The sequence below is a fragment of the Acipenser ruthenus genome, chromosome 18 (assembly GCF_902713425.1).
Source record: "Acipenser ruthenus chromosome 18, fAciRut3.2 maternal haplotype, whole genome shotgun sequence".
Taxonomy (NCBI): domain Eukaryota; kingdom Metazoa; phylum Chordata; class Actinopteri; order Acipenseriformes; family Acipenseridae; genus Acipenser; species Acipenser ruthenus.
Genome location: NC_081206.1, coordinates 3,854,018 through 3,876,373, shown reverse-complemented (window position 1 = coordinate 3,876,373; position 22,356 = coordinate 3,854,018). Strand labels below are relative to the sequence as shown.

The window sequence follows — 22,356 nt, the reverse complement described above, 5'->3', positions numbered from 1 at the left end:
AATATAAAGCTAGACTTTCAGAACAGATTGATGCCTCCCAGACATATTATTTGCACAGGGACGTGCATAGATTCAAAATGTGCAAATTAATTTGCAATTCAAAATGTCTCCTGCAACATCAGGTGATGAAGCTATGTGATAAGCATACAGACATGTATAACTAATACGAGTGATATACATCGTTAAAAACAAACACCTATAACTGTCGTATCAGCCGGACACAGTTTAAAATGCATACTGGTTCTTTAAACACAGAGACTTATTATTATTATTATTATTATTATTATTATTACTATTATTATTATTATTATCATTACTATTATTATTATTAATAATAATAATAATAATAATAATAATAATAATAATAATAATAATAATAATAATAATAATAATAAACACTGGTTTATTCGAACAATTACAAAAAGTAAGCGGGCCTTTAAGAAGTACATTTTTTTTTCTGATATCCCATTCAGAAACATTTTGGCTTTCTACGAAACAAGAAAGCTTTCTTTTTTGAATGACACGTTATAATGATTTGATTGCTTTAACCTTTATTTGAACTGACCCCAAACAACACAGACATCAATAAAGACTCAATTAACCTCGCAGCGGTTGACTGCAATTAAAGGTTAATCACATAACAAAGGATGCTTTAAACAGCTCCTATCAAAGTACATAAAACGTTATTAGCTGTATCTTTAAAAAAAATTAAAAAAAAATCACTGGCTTGATTAATCTGACGGATCTGTGGCATGAATTTAAAATGAGTAACGCATTTCCTACATCACAGACAGACTACTAAACCTGCTTGGAAACAATGAATGGGACACACTTATTTTACTAAAAAGCAATTACGGATCTAGTCATGAGTGTTCATTATGAATTGTTTTGATCACATACCAGTTAAAGCTTGTAATATGACTCTATTTAAGGAAGCCGGTGCAACCAAAGAAAATGAGATGCAGATCCAAGACTTCTCGTCCTCCTCCAGTCGTCACGCTGCTTCGTTTACCCAGAAGGCATTCAAACGCCAACCTCATTGTTGAAGTGCAATGCCTGAAAACAAATCTGGAAAAACAAAAGATCTTATCCTGACCTTACCCTGACCTTACGTTGTGGTTGTAGTAGCCCTCCTATTTCAGCATTGCATGGAGCTGTTTGAATTCACTTTAATGTTTACTGGCACCATACTGAACACAATATTTGGAGCAATACAAAGTGCAACAACATTTCTTAACAGTTTACCTGAATGTACAGTTTGAAACAGCAAAAACAAAAAAGTTATTCGAAGTGCTATTTAAACTAATAGAAAGATGATTCTTCTTGTCGTCTAAAGCGCTACAAACAATGACGATATAACATATAACAGACACTTTAATCCTTTTTTTTTTTTTGCAGTAATTCCCTGACGCGAGGATCCCACTTTAATGTAAAGTAATCATTACAATGAAAATGAACTAAACACGACTAAACACAGCAGGAGTGTTTGCAGAGGCACTAGTCTAATTGACCAGCTTCTCTTGTTCAACGTAATACGAACAGGATTGATATCTCCGAACAGCACTGCCTTTGTTGTGGAAAATGTAAATGCACCTTTGTTAGCCTTACCTGAGAGAGAAAACAAACACTTCTGTCTGAACACAAAGTAGCTGAGTAGAACAACCTAGTTACAATTGTAGCAGGTTGAGAATGTTGCTTATATCTGTTGACCTGGAACATACAGAACAAATATTCAGGAATCAAGCCATGGATAGCACAAGCAAAAGAGCAGCCAAAGAAAACACAATATAACACATTATACAGCATCGTTTTCTACTTACGATTTTGATATTGTCCTCAATAATGTGTGTCTATGGAATATGGGCCACATTAACATGTTTTCACTTAATTACTTTGTAATGTATTAATGCATACAGAACTAGGACATTAGTAGTGTAAAATTAGCTCGTGGAGGTTTTCAGCAGTAATTGTCCTCAGTGAAAGGAACTCATTAATCACATGCAACATATCATGTATCTTGAACGAGTATTGTTAAAATGACAATTTTCGTGCTAGTTTAATAGAAGCTAGATGGATGCGTACAGTAATGAATATTTATGCTTAGTGTTTTTTTTTTTTAAACTATTCTGTAAAAATGAAATCCATAAACGTGATACCTGAAGCGTGGATTGGAGTGGTAATGCAACTTCAACTCTTTTTCTCTGAATCAGTTATCTTTGAAGTGTTTTGTGAAACGTTGACTTTTTATTTATTTTTTTTGCTTTTGAATAAAAAAAAAGTCATTTTTAAACTGAAAACTCCCTATTTTAATACCTAGTTAGCTACAACGTTTCGGATTCTACCTTAAGAGAGCATGCCACAAATAGCAATGTAAACGTACATATTGTCTACCTAGCTATTATCTAAAGAAGGTGAACGCCAAAACGTTGTAGTTAATTATTTTAAAATAATAATAATAATAATAATACTTTTCTTCATCTTTAACTATGTCGAGTGATTGCTGAGTATCCTGTTGGATCCTGATTCCTCATTCTCCTTGGATATTGTGCCGTTTGTCACACGCACACGCACACGCACACGCACACACTCACACGGTCCAGGGTGTTTCCATGGAATTGTTACCCTGGAGTTCATTAGCAGAACAATTGCTTTTCACTATTGCTACCAACGCACCATGGACAGAAATCATTTTAAATAAGAGCTACTTCTGCCAGTGTGTTGAAAACACAATAACATTTGCTGCTGTTCTTTGTTCAAATATGATCTGAATGTCAGCAAAGAGTAGAGATTACCGTATGGACAAATAGAAGAAATACTCTGAGGACAAAATATGTATATAGGTCTCTCACTGTTAAAAAAAAAAAAAAAAAAAAGCAATGCATTCAGAGTAGATCAAAGGCGCTTTTGCATTGTGAAAAGGTCAAGAGCCATTTCTTTTCAGTATCAAATCAATGCTTAAAACTGTTAAAAGAGTGTTCTGTGTAGCATGCGTCTTAGGTTTTGTGACTAAATAGTTATTTAAATCAGCTGCACTCTTATGTACCCTTGAATAAATCCAGGCCTGGAGCTCAATGCAACACCATAACATACCGCACACAGACACATGCTTACAAAATAACCAAAGCATTAGGACTCTCTATTTGGCATGTGTCAGGGCACAAGGTAAAATAACCAAAGCATGAATTCAGTGCACAGAATCAAGTGTAACTGCGCTGCAGTCTTCCAAACAGACTTCTCTCTAATCCAAATTCTCGGCATAAAAATAGACAAATACACAACAAAGGTTTTAGAACTTTAGTTCCAGATTCTTTATATTTCATTTTCATTTTACCTTTATTTTACCAGATAAGATATATACACACATAAAATACAAATGTCTTCCCCAACCAAATATCATGTTACTTTATTTGAATACATTTTTTTTTAAAAAATCACTGCACAGATATTGTACGAAATACAAACTATTTCCCCTCATTTGTTCGCCATACAGATAAAGCTAAAGGCTAAGCAGTGGCCTGCAGAAAATGTAGATCCCTTTGCAATTATAACACTTGGCCACTTAGTGGCACTGTATACTAAGAAAAAATCCCATTTCAAAAGTAAAGGAGAGAAAGAACAATGGTAAAGAGGAGCATGAGTCCAGCTGGAATGCATGCAGGTTTCTTGAACATCATGTAAACTCTGCCTCTGTGTAACAGTGGAGTGCCTTTATGAACCTGTATGTGAGATGAAGTCATGGGACATGACTTAAACACTCTTCCGACAGTGATCAAGACACACAGCAAGTGTGTTGGTGTATTCCCAGCCTCCATCTGCTTCTTTAATGCACTATTTTATCCTCAAACACACAGAATGACCTCTGATCTTCTCTTTGTTGGCCTCCCAGTGGATCTGTGCCCAGGTGAGAGCTAACCCTCTCCATCTGTTCTAATTATAGTGAACATCTTACAGTTCTGTGGAAGGTAGAACTCTACTCAATTCATAATCATATACACCATTTGTTTTCTTCACAACCTCTGTGTAGATTAACTGAACTGTGTTCAGCTCCACTAAAGTCACATCCCTGCAGTGAAGAGTAATGCTTCCATTTGCCTTACTCTATTATACCTATTGTTTCCCTTTAGACAACAGACATGCAACTGCAGTATATTTAACTCCACCGCCAATACAGTGTGCATGCTTGCAGCTGGTATAAATTCACTGTCCACATTAAGTAACAGCGCCTGCAACTTCCAAATAATAAAAAAGAAAAGGTTCTCTGAAGACCAGTGAGAGTGCTAACTATATATACACAAGCGAGCTAGACAGATCAGAGAAGAAACACATCCAGTACATTCAGAAATAATACAGTCAACTTCAAATTGGTGCAGGGAGAGGTCAAAGTACAGTAATTCAGTGACTGAGGAACCCTATTGTTCTGAGAATTGTCAGGGTCCACTTTCAAGGCATATGCATTTTATAATACTTTCTCAGAAAGACAATATACTCAAGGGTTTTGTTTCTGTCGAGAGCCCAATTTACATTAATGGTCTTCAGTCTCGCACAGTGAGCAGTGAAGAATGCATTACAAAGCTTTGGGTGTTATCACTTGACTTCTCTTCAGCAACAATCAGGCCCTGCAGTCTAATCTTTCCCCTTCAGTGAGTAGCTATTTGTTAGTTACTGAAATACTGTCTGATCAGTTATAACTGTAGCCGGAAATATCTTCTCTGCCCATTGATGTTCTAGCCTGCCCATTCGGCTCTAGTTAGCTTGAGGCTTACAAATGCTTGCCAGGGTTTTAAACCTGGGTCCCAGGTCTAGCAGCTGATCAGGGGTGAACTCGCTGTCAGGAATGGAAATGGCATCAAGAGGCAGCATTTCAGGTTCTTCACCTTCATCAGCATACGGGTGAGGATTATACTCGAGGAGGTCATCTCGACCAGAGTGTAATGAATTAACTCTCTGTAAAACAAGACCAAATAATAAAAAAAAAACTACGACTACTACTACTACTACTACTACTACTACTAATAATAATAATAATAATAATAATAATAATAATAATAATAAGTAAGTATTAACATTAAATTAAATGTGTTTTTGTGCTTTAATTCTGTAAAAACAAGAAAACAAAAACAAAAACCCTAAAAGAACACAAACCTGGCTTATCGCAGAACTCAGAACTCCATTTCTGTTAAACGCATTTGTTTTTTTCCATGCAAATGACGATCTTGCTGATGTTGTTCTGTTCATTGTAGACAGTGTCTGTGGGGAAAACGGATTAAAAAAATTAAGCGTCTTATGTCTGGTTCATTTATAAAGTGGTTACAATCTGAGCTTGTGCCCAGAGCATTGAATTAATCCACGTCTGAATTTAAACAGTTTCAGTATTCGGATTACTGCTTCAGTATGTCCGGGTTTGACAGATTATTATCAGTTTCCTACCTGATAACCCATGGAATTACTGACTGACTGCTGTTTCCCTCTTCCACGTCTGTCAACGTTGAGCTGAAATAAAATATGGAATAACCCATTTTAAATAGTTTCAGCTATTTAATTTCTTGTATGTCAAACACAGAACATTCAATGGGCATAATATCTTCAACAGGGAATGCTGCTCCTGTTTTATAATAATAATAATAATAATAATAATAATAATAATAATAATAATAATAATAATAATAATACCATGTGCATACTGCTGCCTTCTGTCCTCTGCTGCTCATGCCCAGCACTGTAGTGAATCTTCACAAGTCTACTTGATCCATTTGAAATCTAAAAAGACAATAAAAAACAACAAAAACAGTCATTATGATGCTCAGAAAAAAAGGACTTTCGTAAGCAGTGAATTAACAGATTTCTTTTCATTTTAATTAAGGACATCAAAACTGTCTCAAGATAGCAAATATGAATGACTGTATCTGTCACCCCTCCTAATTCCACATTTTCATCTGCACATTGAAACCAGGTTGTAAGCTCATCTCGGATCTAGTATCAAACTAAGGCTGTCGCCAGTTCCATCTGCAGTCTGCAATCCCATCTGCAGCCTGGCATGGCACAAAAGTCAAAGCTCACCTGCACGTGTCCTGTTTTTCTAAGATTGCATTTAAAGTTTAATTCAGCCTAATATGTATACTACATCCACAGCACCCATGCCTCTGAGACTTAAAACCCACTAGAGCGAGTAGCAGAGATGGAGTTGTAACAGCCTGTAATCCTAACTGGGGCTGACACAGTCCTAATAGAACTCAATCTCTATCTGCTGCTGATGCATTGCAAATCGCTTTCCAGTCAGTCCCAGCGGCATAAAGGATCAGCATTAAAAGAAATATTTACCGGAAAACCCGCATTGGCCGACTCTTGTTCTTGTGCTCTACTTCTATTTTGAATCATTTCTGCTGGTTCCTAAAAAATAGATTGAATGCATTTATTCAGAAACAGAACAGCAGCAGCTGATCTCCTCATGCTTTTACTAGACCTAGACAACAATGCTACGGACTTCACAAACAGACAATCAGCACTTCAGTTTGACAGTTTACTAACATTAACTTTTCAGCCCTTCCTGCAGGCTCAGTTATATCACATGATTTCACAAAATCACCTAATGTTACAAAATACAAAGGAAAAATTAAAGAAATGTAGCATTTTACCTTAGAAACCAGTTGATCTAACTAAAAAAGAAAAAGATAAAAAACCCAGTTAAACAGAAACCTATTTTGTATTTTAAGCCAGTCAGACAAGACATTGGAAACAGGCTTACACGGCCTCCAGGAACAATTGCAATAATTAAAATAAATTGGGGGTTTATATTTCTCATAGTTTTTTTTCTCATGTATTAGATACACAGCCTTGTTTATGGGTTAGGCATTTAGCTCTAAAACAACATCAGAAAATGATGCTGCCATTTGTTCTGTTACTCAGAGAAGACTTTCATGATCAGCTTGATTGTGAAAATAGCATTACAATAGGATGAGTCTGTGAAGCCTCTGTGGGCAGCGCCATTAAGCACATTATGTGAGACGGTTGTAACCTAGAACACACTTTTCAGATTGTTGGAAATACATACAGCAGCTGTTTACACTGTCCCAGAACAGCAGAAAAGGCCACAGGGGTGTTTAGTGTATGCAGGGCAGGGTTAGAAATACGTGCAAGTTCACCTTGCAATCAGAGCCAGGATGCTCCAAATGGTATGGCAACATGGTGCAATCACCATCATCATATATCTCCATTGTTTTGGGAGCACGTGAGAAAAATAGTGCAAAACAAAATAGACCTGCAAAACAGAAAAGCGAAAAGATCTTTTATCCCATAGCGAGCTGAGTCGTATTGACAGTACATGCATGAGGGAATATCATTAGCTCTTCTCAGCAGTCAGATCCTTCCTGGCAGGTCTGGCTGTCACCGTCTTACCCAGCATTAAACAAAGAGCTGCAAACAAGATCCCAACAGCACTGGCTCCCATTGTCGTACTGCTCAGTCTCCTTGTTCCGCAGTTGGCTGGAGCCGAGGTTGGGCAGTCGCACACGGTTACTGTCAGGTTGTGTTTCGACGACACACCTTGCCTGTCACTAATTTCCAAATGCAAGATGTAAATTCCACTGTAAACGTTTTCTTCTTTGATGAGATTCACACTGTAACCTGTGGAAGAGGACACAAAGGAAATGAGGTTGGACTTAAGCAGGGATGACAATCCTTACAAATACAACGCCACCCCAGTATTAATAGAGCAATGCTTTTTTGTTCTAACACTGCTTAGAGAAAAAGGATTAAAAAAAACTTTAGGGACTGCTTCTTAAGGGCTTAACAAAACATTCTTAAAACATATTTTTTTGTGGAGCTACATGTTTCCAAATTTACACACCCATTTCCGAATCCAGATCCTGACAGCCCTAGTTCTTACCGTGGGTGGGGTCCAGTCTCCACTTCCCTTTCAGGCTTTCCTTTTCCAGCAGGTTGAAGCTGAAAGGTCCAGAGTAGGGGTCCTCATCGTCGTCCTGAGCAGCCAGCTTGGTCATTGAGGCTGTCTCATTCGCACACATGTCAATGTGAGGGGTGAGCAGATAAGGGATGCAGTCATTGACATCAGTTAGGTGGATGACCAAAGTGCCTGATCCAGTCATGGGGGGTTTACCTGCAAAAGAAAAGCAGTAAGTGTGTTAATCCTTAAACAGTATTTACATGGAAATTCTGCACTTTGTATGTGTTTTTTTTTTTTTTTTTTAAATGCAGGTGCTTGTGACCCTAGTGCTCATGGAAGTTGAGGGACAATGGAACTGACTGAAGGGAAACACCAGTCATAAAAGAAGGTTTAGTTTAACAGTCGTCTATGTAGGTTTAGTTTCACAAATATAGGCTAACAATGTATATGAACTACCCCACTGTTGTCCCAATACTTGTTGTATAGACTATAGACTTTTCTTTTACGTCAGACATTTAGTTAGATTTTATCACATATTTAAAAGCAATGTTTTACAACCAGCAGAAGTATACAACTGGTACGCATAACTGTTAAAATGCAAGCTGTGTTCCTTTTGAAATCAGTTCTGCTTTCAGTCAATTGTTTTGTCAAAACCACCCTTAAACGTTACTTACCATTATCAACTGCATGGAGAATGACTGTGTAAGTATTGTTTATCACAAAAGGGGACTCTCTGTCCATTAACTGTGTCGTTATTACAGTACCCGTTTTGGGGTCAATAGAAACCCACCCTGCTGGATCTACTCCCACTGTGTACCTATTGGAGAGATAAGGCATGTAGTGATGATACTGGACTTTCATTTGGTGTCAGGGAACAATAAGGAAAAGAAAGTCAAATGTATGACCGAAGAGTACCAGTGACTTCCTGCAAATGGTGTTACTGGGGAAAAACAACTGGGGGTTTGGTGCTGAAATACTGGAGTTGAAGGGGGTGGCTAGCTAACAAGCCAGCAGCTTCCCTAGTATGATGCTGTACAGCCAGTGACTTCATGTCCTTTTCATGACTTACAATCTACTTATCAGTGGAATTAACCTCATGAAATGCAAGCCATGCAGAGGCTCTGAAAAGAAAACTTGCAAACTTCTTTCAAAACTGGCATGTAGAGAAAATGCCAATGCACGGCTTGTAACGAAGAAAGAAGGCCTTTATCCCTGACCAGAAGTCAAGCATGGAAGAAAAGGACAGAAACTGAGAGCGAAAGCATAGAGCTGAATTATGACTACAACACCTAATAAAGAACATCTGCCCACCGTGGGGTTTGTGCCAGAATGACTTCAGTATGTTACACGTCTCGGAAATAGCATCTAACTTACACATCTCAATGAGTTTTCACAGCAGCTCTGGATGACTAATCCAATGGCTCACCTGAATTCACTTGACAAACTTCCGTCTTTGTCAATTGCTGTAAATGTCTGCAGTTCTTTTCCAGTTTTGTCATTCTCCTCCAGATAAACAGCTTTGATGGGAGGCACAAAGTCCGGAGCGTCGTTGATGTCTTCTACGTTGACAATTACCGTCAGAGTCTTTGGTTTGAACCCTATTCCTGTTGAGCCTGCTTCAGGATCTGAGTAGTCCACTTCCCAGAGGTCATCAGCTACGACCCTCTTTACACTGCAGGAGAAAAAGGGCGTCTCGTTCTCAACCTGGACAGAGAGCTCCCTCAGATAGCCATTTTCAAAGTCAAGGGGCTGCAACACATTGAAGGAAGGGCAGTTTATACATTTGATTCAAAATGTTGTTTGTTTTGTAATGCATCTCTGACCTCTGAGAACGTATTATACTTTCAAAAATCTAATAGAAAATGATCAATCGCAGTCCATACTTGCTGCTATTTTGCTTGCTCCTATTTTGCTTTTTTTACAATTATATTGGTATCCACTGTTTGGGCACTCACCATCATGTTCCTTTCACAGGGTATTAGTTGACGTTCAGCTCCTTTGCATAAATTAGCTTCGTAATGTTCCTAACAGTTCCTAATAAGAAATCTGGGTATTAACCAGTTTCTTACTTGGCTGTTCTACATGGAATAAAAAGAAGAGTTCTTTCACCTTCACAAGGGTCAGGACTCCATCGTTGGTATCTGGGTCGGTGAGAATCTTGTAGTTGTTGTTCTCGTTTCCACTTACAATCGTGTATTTTGCTTTCCAGCCAGGAGTGTGAGGCTTATCTCTGTCTGATACCTTAATTCTAAGAAGAGTCACATTGGAGTCCCGCTCCTTCACATTCGCCACCAGCTGAGACACAAGCAGAAAAGATTCTAAATCATCCATCACTTAAACACGCAGTCATGAAATCTGAGTAAAGCTCAAGAAACTTCTTGACGTTTCCATGTGTATGTCTTTTCAGGCTATAACATTTATTGAGTTTCATTAACGTTGTGCTATTTTTTTTAAATCCCTCTATTGGACCTTTGTTTTTTAATGTATTTATTTATTTTTATTCTGGTTCTAATAGCAATATACTAAAAATAAACTTAGTAATACAATTATAGATTTAAAGTTATAGCAATGTATAGGTTAGAACACTTGTAACTCAAATGTATTACATTTAACACACAAAAATTGACATTATTGCATCTATAGTCTTAAAACTTGGCACAGATATTTCTTGTTGTATATTGTTTTCTATTTCAGTCATCACATCCTGGTTACATTTTTAATCTCAGACGCACCCCCGTGGTTTCTATAGAGCTCTCAAACTAACCAACAAGCTTGTTTAACTGGTCTACTGTACAGTCTTCATTGTCTATTGACAGCCTTGGTACACCAGTACAGCAGTAAAAATATCAGGAAAATAATCTTCCATTCGGCTGTTAAACCACTCAATGCAGAAGATAATTGCCATTGAGTGGTACTAATTTGTAAAGGTGTGGGAAGGACAGATGTTCATGTTTTGAAAGCCACACATTAAATTGGATTTATTGAATGTCCTCCGATGAATACTTCTTAAAGACAATTCTGAGAATGAATAACAAGTTTCTGCACACCACCGTTATGTAGTAAGAAATGACGGTTATAAATGTAGTTTAACTGTAGTTAAGGGTGTGAGTTATTCGCCAGTGTGTTTCCACTGGGTGTTGCTTTTAAAGAATGTCAACACAAGTTAAATTATAATTATAACAAACGTAGGCAAACTTGTGGTTCTTACCTGAACTCCTTCCTGGACCGGTAAGTGATTGTTACCATCTTCAACATCAACAATAACTGTAGTGGAACTTGATAGCTGTACCTTCTCACCTTGGTCCTTTGCTTCCACTACAATTGTATATTTCTGAGCTTTCTGAAACAGAAAACAGAGAACAATGAACCACAAGCAATAAGCAACAATAAGAAAAAAATATTAATGTCGATGTTTTTCATTCAGCAGAGCAGTGGTTCAGGCAGAGAACTCACTTTCAATCTTAGATCAAATCACCTAAACATCAAGTCATTTTAGGCGCTTCCAATACCAGAATAAATCGTCAGTTGAATAGCTAGCATCTTATTTGTCTTTTGATAAACAATGCGTCCGATGATCAGCAAGGAAGGGATTTATATCTTACCTCAATCCATTACGTCCCTGCTGTACGCCCTGGTTTGCCTCCTCCTCTTGCTTTTTGGCTTCATCTAACGGGGAGGGCAGCTATCCTGCCCCCCTGCCCATGGCTTCCCTACCGTCAGCCTCTCCACTTATCTGCAAGCTAATTTATGGGCAGGGGTACCACAAAAGGCGAGGGCAAAAGCCAAAGAATATAGCGTAAAAAGATGTATGATGTAGTAGTGTTGTCTGGTGCAAGCTTTAATAAATAATCTGTTGCATGAGTTTCCTGACTGAACCAGAAGAATCACATCTCAGTTGTTGAACCTTCCTCAAAAACGTTCTTCTCACCTCATAATCGAAGCACCCTCTGAAGGAAATGATACCAGCCTCGTCAATGTAAAACAGGGCATTGTCTGTCATAGGAGTCTGGGAAACTATTTTGTAAGTAAATGTTGAGTTTGGGGTGTTCCGCTCATCCTTGTCCTCAGCTCTGACCAAAATTAATTGTCCACCTTAAACAGAGAAACACCAATCCACATTTTAAATTGAAATTGTAAAACATACCTGATCTATTCCAGTTAGAGATTAAAAATTAATACTTTATTAGTATCGGTTTGGCCTTTATTTCGTGTTAGACATATTGCAGGCATCCCAGCACTTGCCAGTTGCCCTGTAACCTGTTTACTATTTCACAGTGGCACTTCAATGAAGTAGTCATTTGCTTAAAGGGACACAAGTAGCAGAGGCAAAAACTGGAAAGCAACCACCAATAGAATAAGCTCTCCAGAGGAGTAGTTGAAAGAGCAATCTGCCTGACTGGTATTTGATGTATTGCTAGCCTCTGTATGGACTTTACCCTCCTATCCAATATGGCTGTATGGGAACCTTCTTGGATGTATTTTTTTCAGTGTCACAGTTGCTCAAAACCCTGCAATGCCCATTTCTGTATCACATATAATACAATGCTTAGCCACAACTCTTTATTAAACTTTTTTATTTTAAATCCAGCCTCACAAGCCAGAATTTTTCATATGCAGTATGTGGTGCCAGACAGGAAACAAAACTACTGTTTTGTAAAAAAAGTGTTTGTTGTACAAGCAACGGAATCTAGTTGCAGGGTTAAGGGTGTTCTGATTAGATTCTGGAGTTCTTTTACAAAGTGATTGACTGGTGTCTACCTTTGACTTTTCATTCAGTAGATAGGCTCATAATGTTGCACCCTACTGCTTTATATGCCTTGATTTTGTTAAAGTATTGTATAGCACATAATAATTCAGTGAGTAATTCCTACCTTGAACCTGACTTTCCTTAACTGTTGTCGTGTAGATTTGGTGATCAAAAGTGGGGACGTTATCATTGATGTCCTTGATTTTGATACTAACGCCAAGCTCAGTGTCTAGGACACCACCTATTGTATCAACTGCTAGAAATGTAAGCTTTACACAGGGGGAAAAATAAAGTTAGTCAGAGAGTGCTGAATTTCCACACAGCTATTTTTTTATAGACCCACTTTCATATCCCATTTTCTCCCCAATTTACATGATCACTGTGGCGACGTGATGCAATCCAACCCCAGACGATTTCCCCAATCAAACCCATAGCATAGTACAGGCCCATGGTACAGATGGCAAGACTAACTCACTACAGGGTGTCCAGTTACACTGTACTAGGCTGTTGTTAAAGAACAGCAGTTTGAATATCAAACTGTATTTCATTCAATTAAACAGACTGATAAAAAAAACACTCTTTCAGTAACTCATGAGTAAAAGCTCTATGAATAATGGCAGCTGTGTGTATTGCCTGCCCTGATAAACAGAGCAGTATATAAGGACACACATAAGATGATGTTACCCGGGTGAATAAGATTGATAAGCAGCATGACTTACAGTTAAAGATTGGTATTGTTCACGATCGACTTTTTTCAGTACGTAGATTTCTCCTGTGTTTTCATCGATTTTAATGACGTTCTTTGGCTCTTTGTCGATCCCCATCCCGCTCAATTTGTACCTCACGTTTTGTTTGCGTACAATTTCAATCTAAAATGCAGGAAAAAAATGATAGACAGATAAACAGTTTCTCACATATTACTGAGGACATCCCAAAGCATTGTTGTTTACCTTCACATTTAGATTCAAATGTCATTTAAAATAATGTCCTCCCTGAAACCGTTGCAGTTTTTTTTTTTTATAAAAGGAAAGGAGTTTGTGTTTATTGCACTTCTCTGTACTTGGAAACATTAATCAATATTTTACAACCGACACACCTCATTCCAAAGGTATCAGGCACAGCTGCTCCTGGCTCTGCCTAATATATCATTTGAACTTTAAGATTAGCTGCTTAGGTATCTTTCAAAACCCAGCAAACTGGCTGCCAGCATTTCACAGATTTGCATGACAAAAATGGATCAGCGGTTCCGCCTCTATTGATCAGTTGTGATACTGTCCATTGGAATTAGAGGATTAGTATCAAACAGATCGTGTTTGGAGGATGGGTTGCTCATTCAGATCTTTATGACAAGATCAGTAAGAGGACGTGCACTGACAAACAACTGTATGCGTGTTTGTTGCCATTCGCAAACAACAACCTCACCCACCTCTGCCCTTGTGACAGACCTTAGACAAACGAGCCATTCATTCTAAATTAAAATATCTTATGCAATGCAAATTGAGAAACTGTCTGTAAACCTGTTTTACAAATCTGTATTTGCACTTTGTACAGTACCAGGTGTTCTTTGTACTGTATATTGGTGCCTCTGTAGCCTTACAGTAATTGCTAAATGAAGCATTTAAATAAATAGTGTACATGTCTCGGCAAGAGTGAAAAGCAAATGTAATACTGTAGGAATACACTTTCTAGAATAATGTCCTACAGCTGTTTTTACTGCAGGCTATAAATCAATACTTTATAGTATTATGCTATTGGTTTTGGACTAGATACAAAAGCATGCCGGGTGTATCTTATTTGAATGCTGGAAAGTTCTGTAATCACTTCTCGATTAGCTGGACGATTCTTTATTGCATCTGACAGATGACCATGCCCATGATGAAACATAATATACTTTGGCCCAAGGCCTTGTCCACTGGAGCTTGATAGCCGCCCCTATACGCTGGCTGAACTATGATGTAATGACTATTGATTGATGGCAGCTAATGCCAGCGGGCAGGACAAGTGGCAGTCTGGGCCACCTTCCCCCTGGACAAGGCGCGCTGCAAGGTGGAAGCAGGGGAGGAGGAGGAGGACAAAACAAAGAAACGACATGGAGGTGTAGGCGACAGGGCTATTTATAGGAATAGTTTGATTGTGAATGTGAGTAGACGGTGGATCCTCCTTTCAGAAACACAACATAGGTTCCAATTAAAATGTTCTCACCTATATGGTGCAATACAAATAAAAGGATTATTGAAGTTGTTTCAAGATCACTTCATGTCAATATTGATTACATTTAACAGAGGTTAATAACACCTCTTGGTATTTTGAATTCACGTGGTAAAGTTAAGTCACTTTGCTGTATTTACCTGTCTGCATTGTTGTGTACTGTTTGTTTCTTAGTTGACAAAATGAGTTCTGTTGACATATTAAGCATTGCATTATTCAGCACCACCCAAACCCAGTAGCAGAGCAGGTTCAAATCCCTGGGGGTTTGTTGCTTTTCTTGTTAATTTCTAGTCATAATCTATTAATAGAAGAACCACCGTTCTTCATAAAAGTTCAAAATTAGCAGTATATTAATATAATTAATCTTACTTACCTTGCCAAGAAAGTACCTGGGTGCTCTCTCCTCTTCAATCTCATATGAATCTATGATCCATGCTCTTTTGTGCCTTTGTAATGTCTGTGAAGACTCATCTATGTGTGCTTGATGCAAACCAAAGTGCTATAGAAAATCACAACATGAAAAATTTACAACACATATACATAGACAATGGCCCCTCTTGATCGGTGACTGTGGACACAGTGTATTTTCATATTTTGTTACAGTAACTCAAAATGGATTGGGACACCCCCTGGTCGATTATCTATTCAGGGATTCCAAGATATTTAGTAAACTGAATGCCCCCCACTTCCTGTCTCCAAACTATCACCCATCAGCTATTTACTAGCATTGGAAGTTCTCCCCTTTCCACATTAAACGGCACATACCTGCTTCATATATTAATCAATATACAGACTCATGCTTTGGGTAGAGCAGATGGAAAATTGTGTGCGATTGATAAACTTGATGTATTGTAACAAACCGACTCAATCAGATAACTCTTTTAAAACAGACCTAAGGGTCAGATCAGATACTGCACATTGAACCCTAAACACAGATCTTCTGCTAAAGGGAATTATTTTGTCTTTGGGGAGAGAAAAAAAAACAGTCCTACACAAAAACAGACACTAGCTTCAAACTACAAACTCAACTCCAAGTGTATGGAAGCTGAAATTAACTAATGTTGCTTCAAAAAGTCGAATGAACCCTGCTGCATAATGTTAAGTTAACATAAAAGTCCTACGTTTCATATAATCACTGGAAAACGATAAACTATCAATCAAAACTGAATGAATGAATTAGATGCCTTGAGAGTCGCATACTTTGCTGTTATTGAATGCAGAAGCTAACTGCCGCCTTGTCTGAGTCTCCATTAAGAAAAGGAATAATCTGAATAATTGGAATTGGAATTACATTTTTCACTCTATGTCGGTTAACTCCTGCCTGGTTTTACTGTTTTCACTTTATTATGTTTATCTTAAATGACAACATGTATATTTATATATCTCAGTTGTATTGGTTAATATTAGTAATTAGTATTTTGTTCAGCGTGTATGTTGGTATTGACGCCTTCTTGGCTGAGTCTCCCTTTAAAAAAAGGAATACTTATCGGAATTACATTTTTAACTCTTTATACGTGGGTTAATTCCGTCTGGTTTTACAGTTTTCACTTTTTTATTATGTATACCTTCCGACTGGTTTAATACACATAGCATTTATTTACCATATACAACAATACTCATTATTATGATTATTACTTTGTGATTTATTGGTATATTTTTTTGTAGTGAAGATCCAAACTAGATGGATAGATAATATCTCCCCTATGAAACATGTACCATGGTACTTGTACCATTGGATTTTTGGTACAATGGTATTATGATATCATATTTAATAGCTACTCTCTTACACATATATAAACAAACAAAAATGACAATGTTCAGTGTGCACAGTAATGGACTGCCGGGTTAATAATGAGCTGATTTTTGCGGATTAAAAGGCTTTAATGGGTTTATTTAAAATAACTTTGTTAAAAATGATTAATAAAATCCATTTAGATTTGTTTCTGTTTAAATCTAAAAAAAAAAAAAAAATGCATTTGACCACCTAAGAGTCTTAGCTTCTTAGCAATCGCTACTTTCATATTAATTCTGAGTTTGTATATGCATCAGGAGGATTTGACGGATACTAGGAGCTGCAGCCCTAGTTGCAGCTGCTGTCTGGCTGTCGTAGGTTTCTGGTGAAAATCGGCAATGTCTCAGCCATGCAAACGTTTTATGAAACCTAATTTTTAAGTGAGATCTCTTTTATGAAACAGGCCCCTGGCACATCATGTATACATAGTAGGCCCTAAATGAAGCAAACCATTTTAAACATACGTTTAGACTAGAAGTTTATCTTCATTTCATTATTGATAAAAATAAAAATTTAAAAAAATTAAAAATAACTTTCAACCTCTTTGAATACTATTCATTTGATTGAGTTCACAAATGAAAGCAAATAGTCAACTATTATCAGAACAAGGTGGTATAATTTAATATAACTTCAAGCTTCCCCACCTTTTAAAGAAAAGCACAGCATACTTCTCTTTAAAGGGCCCGAGGGGGGAGGGGGTTCTGTGAATGTTCTCCATTCACCGTCTAACTATAAAGTTTTTTTTAATGACTCCACCAGAGGCTAACCTTGAGGTCTTCAGAATCTGCCCAAGCCTGTCGAGTCAAACAGCTTAAATTCTCAGAAATTTTAACTTGAAAAAGGACATGGCCTATCATTTACATGCATCATTTTCATGTATTATACTATCTTCAGACTATCATTTCTCCCTACGCCCCCTCTCGCCCCCTCCACTCCTCCACCTCCAACAGACTATCTGTACCCCCCTCCGCTCCCCCGCCTCCGGAACCCGCTCCTTCTCCACCCTTGCCCCTCAGTGGCGGAACGACCTACCCACAGATATCAGGACTGCTCAGTCCCTAACCACCTTCCGGTGCCTCCTTAAACCTGTTCAGACAGCACCTGTAAACCTCAACTCTCCACTATACTGGACTATATGGCACCCAATTATACCAGTGCTTGCATCAGCTTGTACATTCACTGCTCCATACCTTGCCTTATTCAACTACTGCTCCTGACTATAACTGTATCTTGTATCTGATTTTACTCTTATAGGTAACCGTACTCATGTTTTTTGCATTTGCTCTTACTGGGAAATCATTCTCATCCATTTATCTTACTTACTACATGTTCTTACTGGACTTTACTCATATAAGCAGATATTTACTATAAGTTATAACTGCTCTGAGTCAAGCTTGCTCTTACTTATACCTTCCTGTATTCTTTATTTTCCTCTTACTTAAATTTCAGCTTATTGTTCATAACTGCTCTTATCTGTATTATGATATTCTGTAATGTGATAACTTGTAATGTGATATTTTATAATGCAATACTTTGTACTGTGATATTTTGTAAATAATAATAATAATAATAATAATAATAATAATAATAATAATAATAATAAGAGTAACGTCAAACTGTCTCGATAGCGTAACTGTGCTAGTTAGTGCTGGTTGACATGTATCAGACGTCAATACATGCCACTATCATAATGGATCTGCACATTGTCATTTTCCACTGAATCTATGAATGTATCACATTCAATTGGCACTGTTATAGATACTTATATACATTTACACCTGGAACGTCATGCATAACTGTAAAACAGTCAATGGTAGTATATGCAGTAATAGAAAATTAAGTAAACAATTTTAAACATACGTTTAGCTAGAAGTTTATCTTAATTGATTAATGTTTTACTAATGCATTGTAGTATAACTACAAAATAAAAACCTAGACACATGTCACATATTTTCTGGTAGGAAAAAATAATGAATTGAAACTAAATGTAGTACTTACTAATACTGCTAGGATGAAAATCACCAAAACAGCCTTCATGATTGAAGCCAGATCAGTACTGTAGGTTATCACTGCTATTCACTGAACTTCAAATACTTCTGCAAGCCCAAGAGCAGCCTACTTCTGACAAGACTAGGAAGGCAGGTTTGGAGAGCTGACCCACTGTATCTGATATAGTGTTACAGGAAGTGATAGAGCTTACATACCAACAGTCCCTATATGGTCATAGTAACAAAGTCCAATAGGAACAAAAAAAGGTTTGTGCACAGTAGAGTTAGTGAAAACCACACACTGTGCTCTTCGTACAGCTGACACATCCCATACTAAAAAAATATATATTTTAAATATATTTTTGTAAACATATTCTTCATATAAAACTCATAGTCGTTGGGAATGATAAAATATATAATTAAAGGCAAAATAGTAGATAAAACATTCTTCATTAATGGTGAGGCAATACCAACAGTGTCTGAGAAGCCAGTGAAGAGTCTTGGGAGATGGTACGACGGGGATCTAAAGGACACAGTTCGTATGGGAGAAGTTAGACAACAAGCAGTGGAAGGGTTGAAGAGCATAGACAGCTGCGCTCTACCAGGTAAACTAAAACTCTGGTGCTTTCAGTTTGGTCTACTGCCGAGGTTGCTGTGGCCACTGACTGTGTACGAGGTTTCTTTGACAACAGTAGAGAAGCTGGAAGCTTTAATCAGTTCATACATCAGGAAATGGTTTGGAGTTCCACGCTGCCTCAGCAGAGTGGGACTTTATGGTAAAGGAATACTGCAGCTACCAGTCTCTGCTCTAACCGAGGAGTTTAAGTGCGCCAAGGTCAGACTGGAAATGACATTAGTAGAGTCACGCGATAAATGCGTAAGGGAGGCAGCACCTGTGTTGAAAACTGGAAGAAAGTGGGCGGCAAAGAAAGCTGTGGAAGATGCAAAGGCTGCCCTTCGAATTGGTGATATCATGGGGCAAGTTCAGCATGGAAGAGGGGGTCTTGGTTTCAGTTCAGCTCCTCCTACATGGCACAAGGCAGCCCCAGCTCAAATGAGGAAGCTGGTAGTCAACGAGGTGCAAAAGCAGGAGGAGAGGATGAGGTGTATAAAGGCCATTTCCCAGGCCAAGCAGGGAGAATGGATGAGATGGGAGAGTGTGGAACAACGCAAGATTGGCTGGCAAGACCTATGGTCAATGGAACAGAGCAGGATCAGTTTCCTCATCAGGTCAACATATGATGTTCTCCCATCACCACAGAACCTAAACCTCTGGGTAGGAGAGGATCCCTCATGTCCTTTGTGTTCATCACCTGCAACATTAAGGCACATTTTGACAGGATGTAAGGTGGCTCTTAGCCAAGGACGGTTTACTTGGCGCCATGACCAGGTGCTGCGATGTTTGGCCTTAGCATTGGAAGACAAGCGTAACATGACCAATAAGTTGTCACCTGTTCCATCAAAACATTACACACAAAAGACAACATTCCTCTGCCCAGGAGAGCAACCACCAAGAAAAGGTGTTAAAACCAATCCTCGCCCAGGACAACTGGAAGCTGCTAGAGACTGGAAAATGCTGGAAGATGTTGGTCAACGGCTTATTTTTCCACCTGAGATTGCCACCACTAACCTTCGACCAGATATTGTCTTGTGGTCTGGATCAGCACGCCTTGTTCACCTGGTAGAGTTAACAGTGCCATGGGAGGATGCTGTAGATGAGGCTTATGAGAGGAAGAAACTGCCGTATGCTCAACTAGCCACTGAAGCAGAACAGCGAGGATGGAGAGTTCGGGTTGTCGAGGATTTGTGGCACACTCTACAACCCGGTTTCTCAGAGACGTCGGATTCAGTGGCCAAAAGTTGCGTCGCACAGTGAAGAACTTATCTGAAGCAGCAGAGAGGAGCAGCAACTGGCTGTGGTTGAGACGGAAAGATTCTGGCTGGGGATCTCAAGCACAATAGAAAGAAAGAAACGCTGATGTACAAGTAAGTAAGCTGGGCTGAGTTGAGTGGGGGATGGAGGGGGGTGATGCTGGGACGCCAGAATCACCGTCGAGCCCTCTTGAGGTGTCGTGGGCTAGTCGACGAAACACTGAGGATGGAAGGTGCCCACTTGAAAACCCCAGAGATGTACCCTACTTAGCTCAATCCAGACGGTTGTCATGCTGATGCGCTGGGGAGGCCGCACTGTGGTTGATCCCCGGAGCCAGCATCGCAGCCGTTGTGTGTGCTGATGCGCCAGGGAGGCAAAATAAGCTGATCCCTGGAGCCAGCATTACACTTCAGCCATTAACACCAGACAGAAGGATATCTACATCATCATATGGAAGGAAACGTAAATGGATGGAGACACATATGGATCACATTAGTTTACTGTAAAGCTACGTCTTAGTTGGTGCTTATCTTGGCGAGAGCCGAGTTCAAATCAGCATGAAGTTTTAACATCTACTCTCGTGTAATGGAAATCATAATTATGGAAAAATATATGCATGTAACGTTATATAAAATATATTTAACATATTACAAAATTGGCCCGTTTTCATCATATGGAAAATATATTTACAATGTATTTAAAATATAATTTCAGGTAACAATATATCAATTATATTGTAACGATCACTCTGCACAACTGAGAAGCAGTTGCACTGTCCTCCCTAAGGAGATACTACTGGCCCTATTCCTATAGCTAAGTAAGTCAGCAAGAGTGACAGACAGCAAAAGCAGGGACGTCAGAGGTGTCAATTTCATGAACAATCGGTTTATTATTGTGAACAATAATGTCAACAAATGAAAAAATGAACAACTGAATTAAATGAATAATGATAAGAAAGGAATTCAAATAATTGCAGTTAACAGGTAAGAATGAAGCTGGTACAGATAAGTATGTAGGAACAAACAGAAGGCTAAACGGTATATCACCAAACAGAAATGAATGTAGTGTCCGGAGGGTCTCCAATAAACCCACACTCACAAACACAACACACACAGATAAAGACCAAGGATAAATAAATAGATACAGATGAAAAACAGTGACTTGTGGAAACAATTACATTTAACAGTCTATATGGCAATGGTGGGAAAATGACAGGTAGGCCCAACAATCTGAATGAGCCAATGGGGAGAGAGGATGAACAGAGGGTGGTTGCAAGGAACTATGGGGAATGAAGTTTTAACCTGGCCAGGCTACTGACCCTAATTAAAGGGACAGGTGGGTGAGACTTACACCCACATTATGTAGCATGGGAATTGCTACAATATTGTCCATGTATTTTTTAGAAATGTATTATTCAATATATTTACTAAACATGTATTATATAATGTATTCACAATATATTACATAATGTAAAGTGCCTGGACACACACCATATTTTGCATGTGTTCCACCAAACAGATATCAAGCAAATAAATAAGAAAGGAATGGAATTCCGCAATTTCATTTAACAATAACCTCTGTCTTTAAACATAACGGAATATATCAACATTTTGTAGACACTAATAAACTGGAAATACATTTTTACAATTTCATTCTTTTTTTCATATTGGTGGGCATACAGTTTAAATATAAGGTGACTTAAAATATGAACAGTCTCTTTTTTTTCTTCTTCTAAATACTAGGCTTAGCCCAGTTATTTTTTATGAAGTATCTGTAACACTTCGGTATCTGCAGAAAGATTGATTAACGGCCATATTTGTTCCGTCAAGAATAAATCTATTTACCGAA

At 38.2% G+C, this 22,356-nt stretch overlaps 1 protein-coding gene across 2 annotated transcripts; it reads right to left on the bottom strand.

Moving 5' to 3' along the window:
• Positions 1–3,305: 3,305 nt before the first annotated feature.
• On the bottom strand, positions 3,306–18,798 carry LOC117418474 (cadherin-like protein 26). Of its 2 annotated transcripts, XM_058990891.1 has the most exons (18): positions 18,646–18,797; positions 15,229–15,354; positions 13,367–13,516; positions 12,772–12,916; positions 11,829–11,992; positions 11,109–11,240; positions 10,010–10,195; positions 9,327–9,649; positions 8,575–8,717; positions 7,883–8,113; positions 7,393–7,620; positions 7,140–7,255; positions 6,633–6,653; positions 6,319–6,387; positions 5,671–5,757; positions 5,428–5,490; positions 5,143–5,247; positions 3,306–4,944 (listed from the first exon to the last, which is right to left on the bottom strand). In XM_058990891.1, the coding sequence occupies exons 1-18, from the start codon at positions 18,682–18,684 to the stop codon at positions 4,744–4,746; spliced, it is 2,529 nt and encodes an 842-aa protein (XP_058846874.1). In that variant the 5' UTR covers positions 18,685–18,797; the 3' UTR covers positions 3,306–4,743. The 2 variants fall into 2 exon arrangements, 1 of the variants encoding a protein (XP_058846874.1); XR_009307641.1 differs by lacking the exons at positions 3,306–4,944; positions 5,143–5,247; positions 5,428–5,490; positions 5,671–5,757 and having other exon boundaries at positions 7,049–7,255; positions 18,646–18,798.
• Between the last annotated feature and the right edge of the window lie 3,558 nt (positions 18,799–22,356).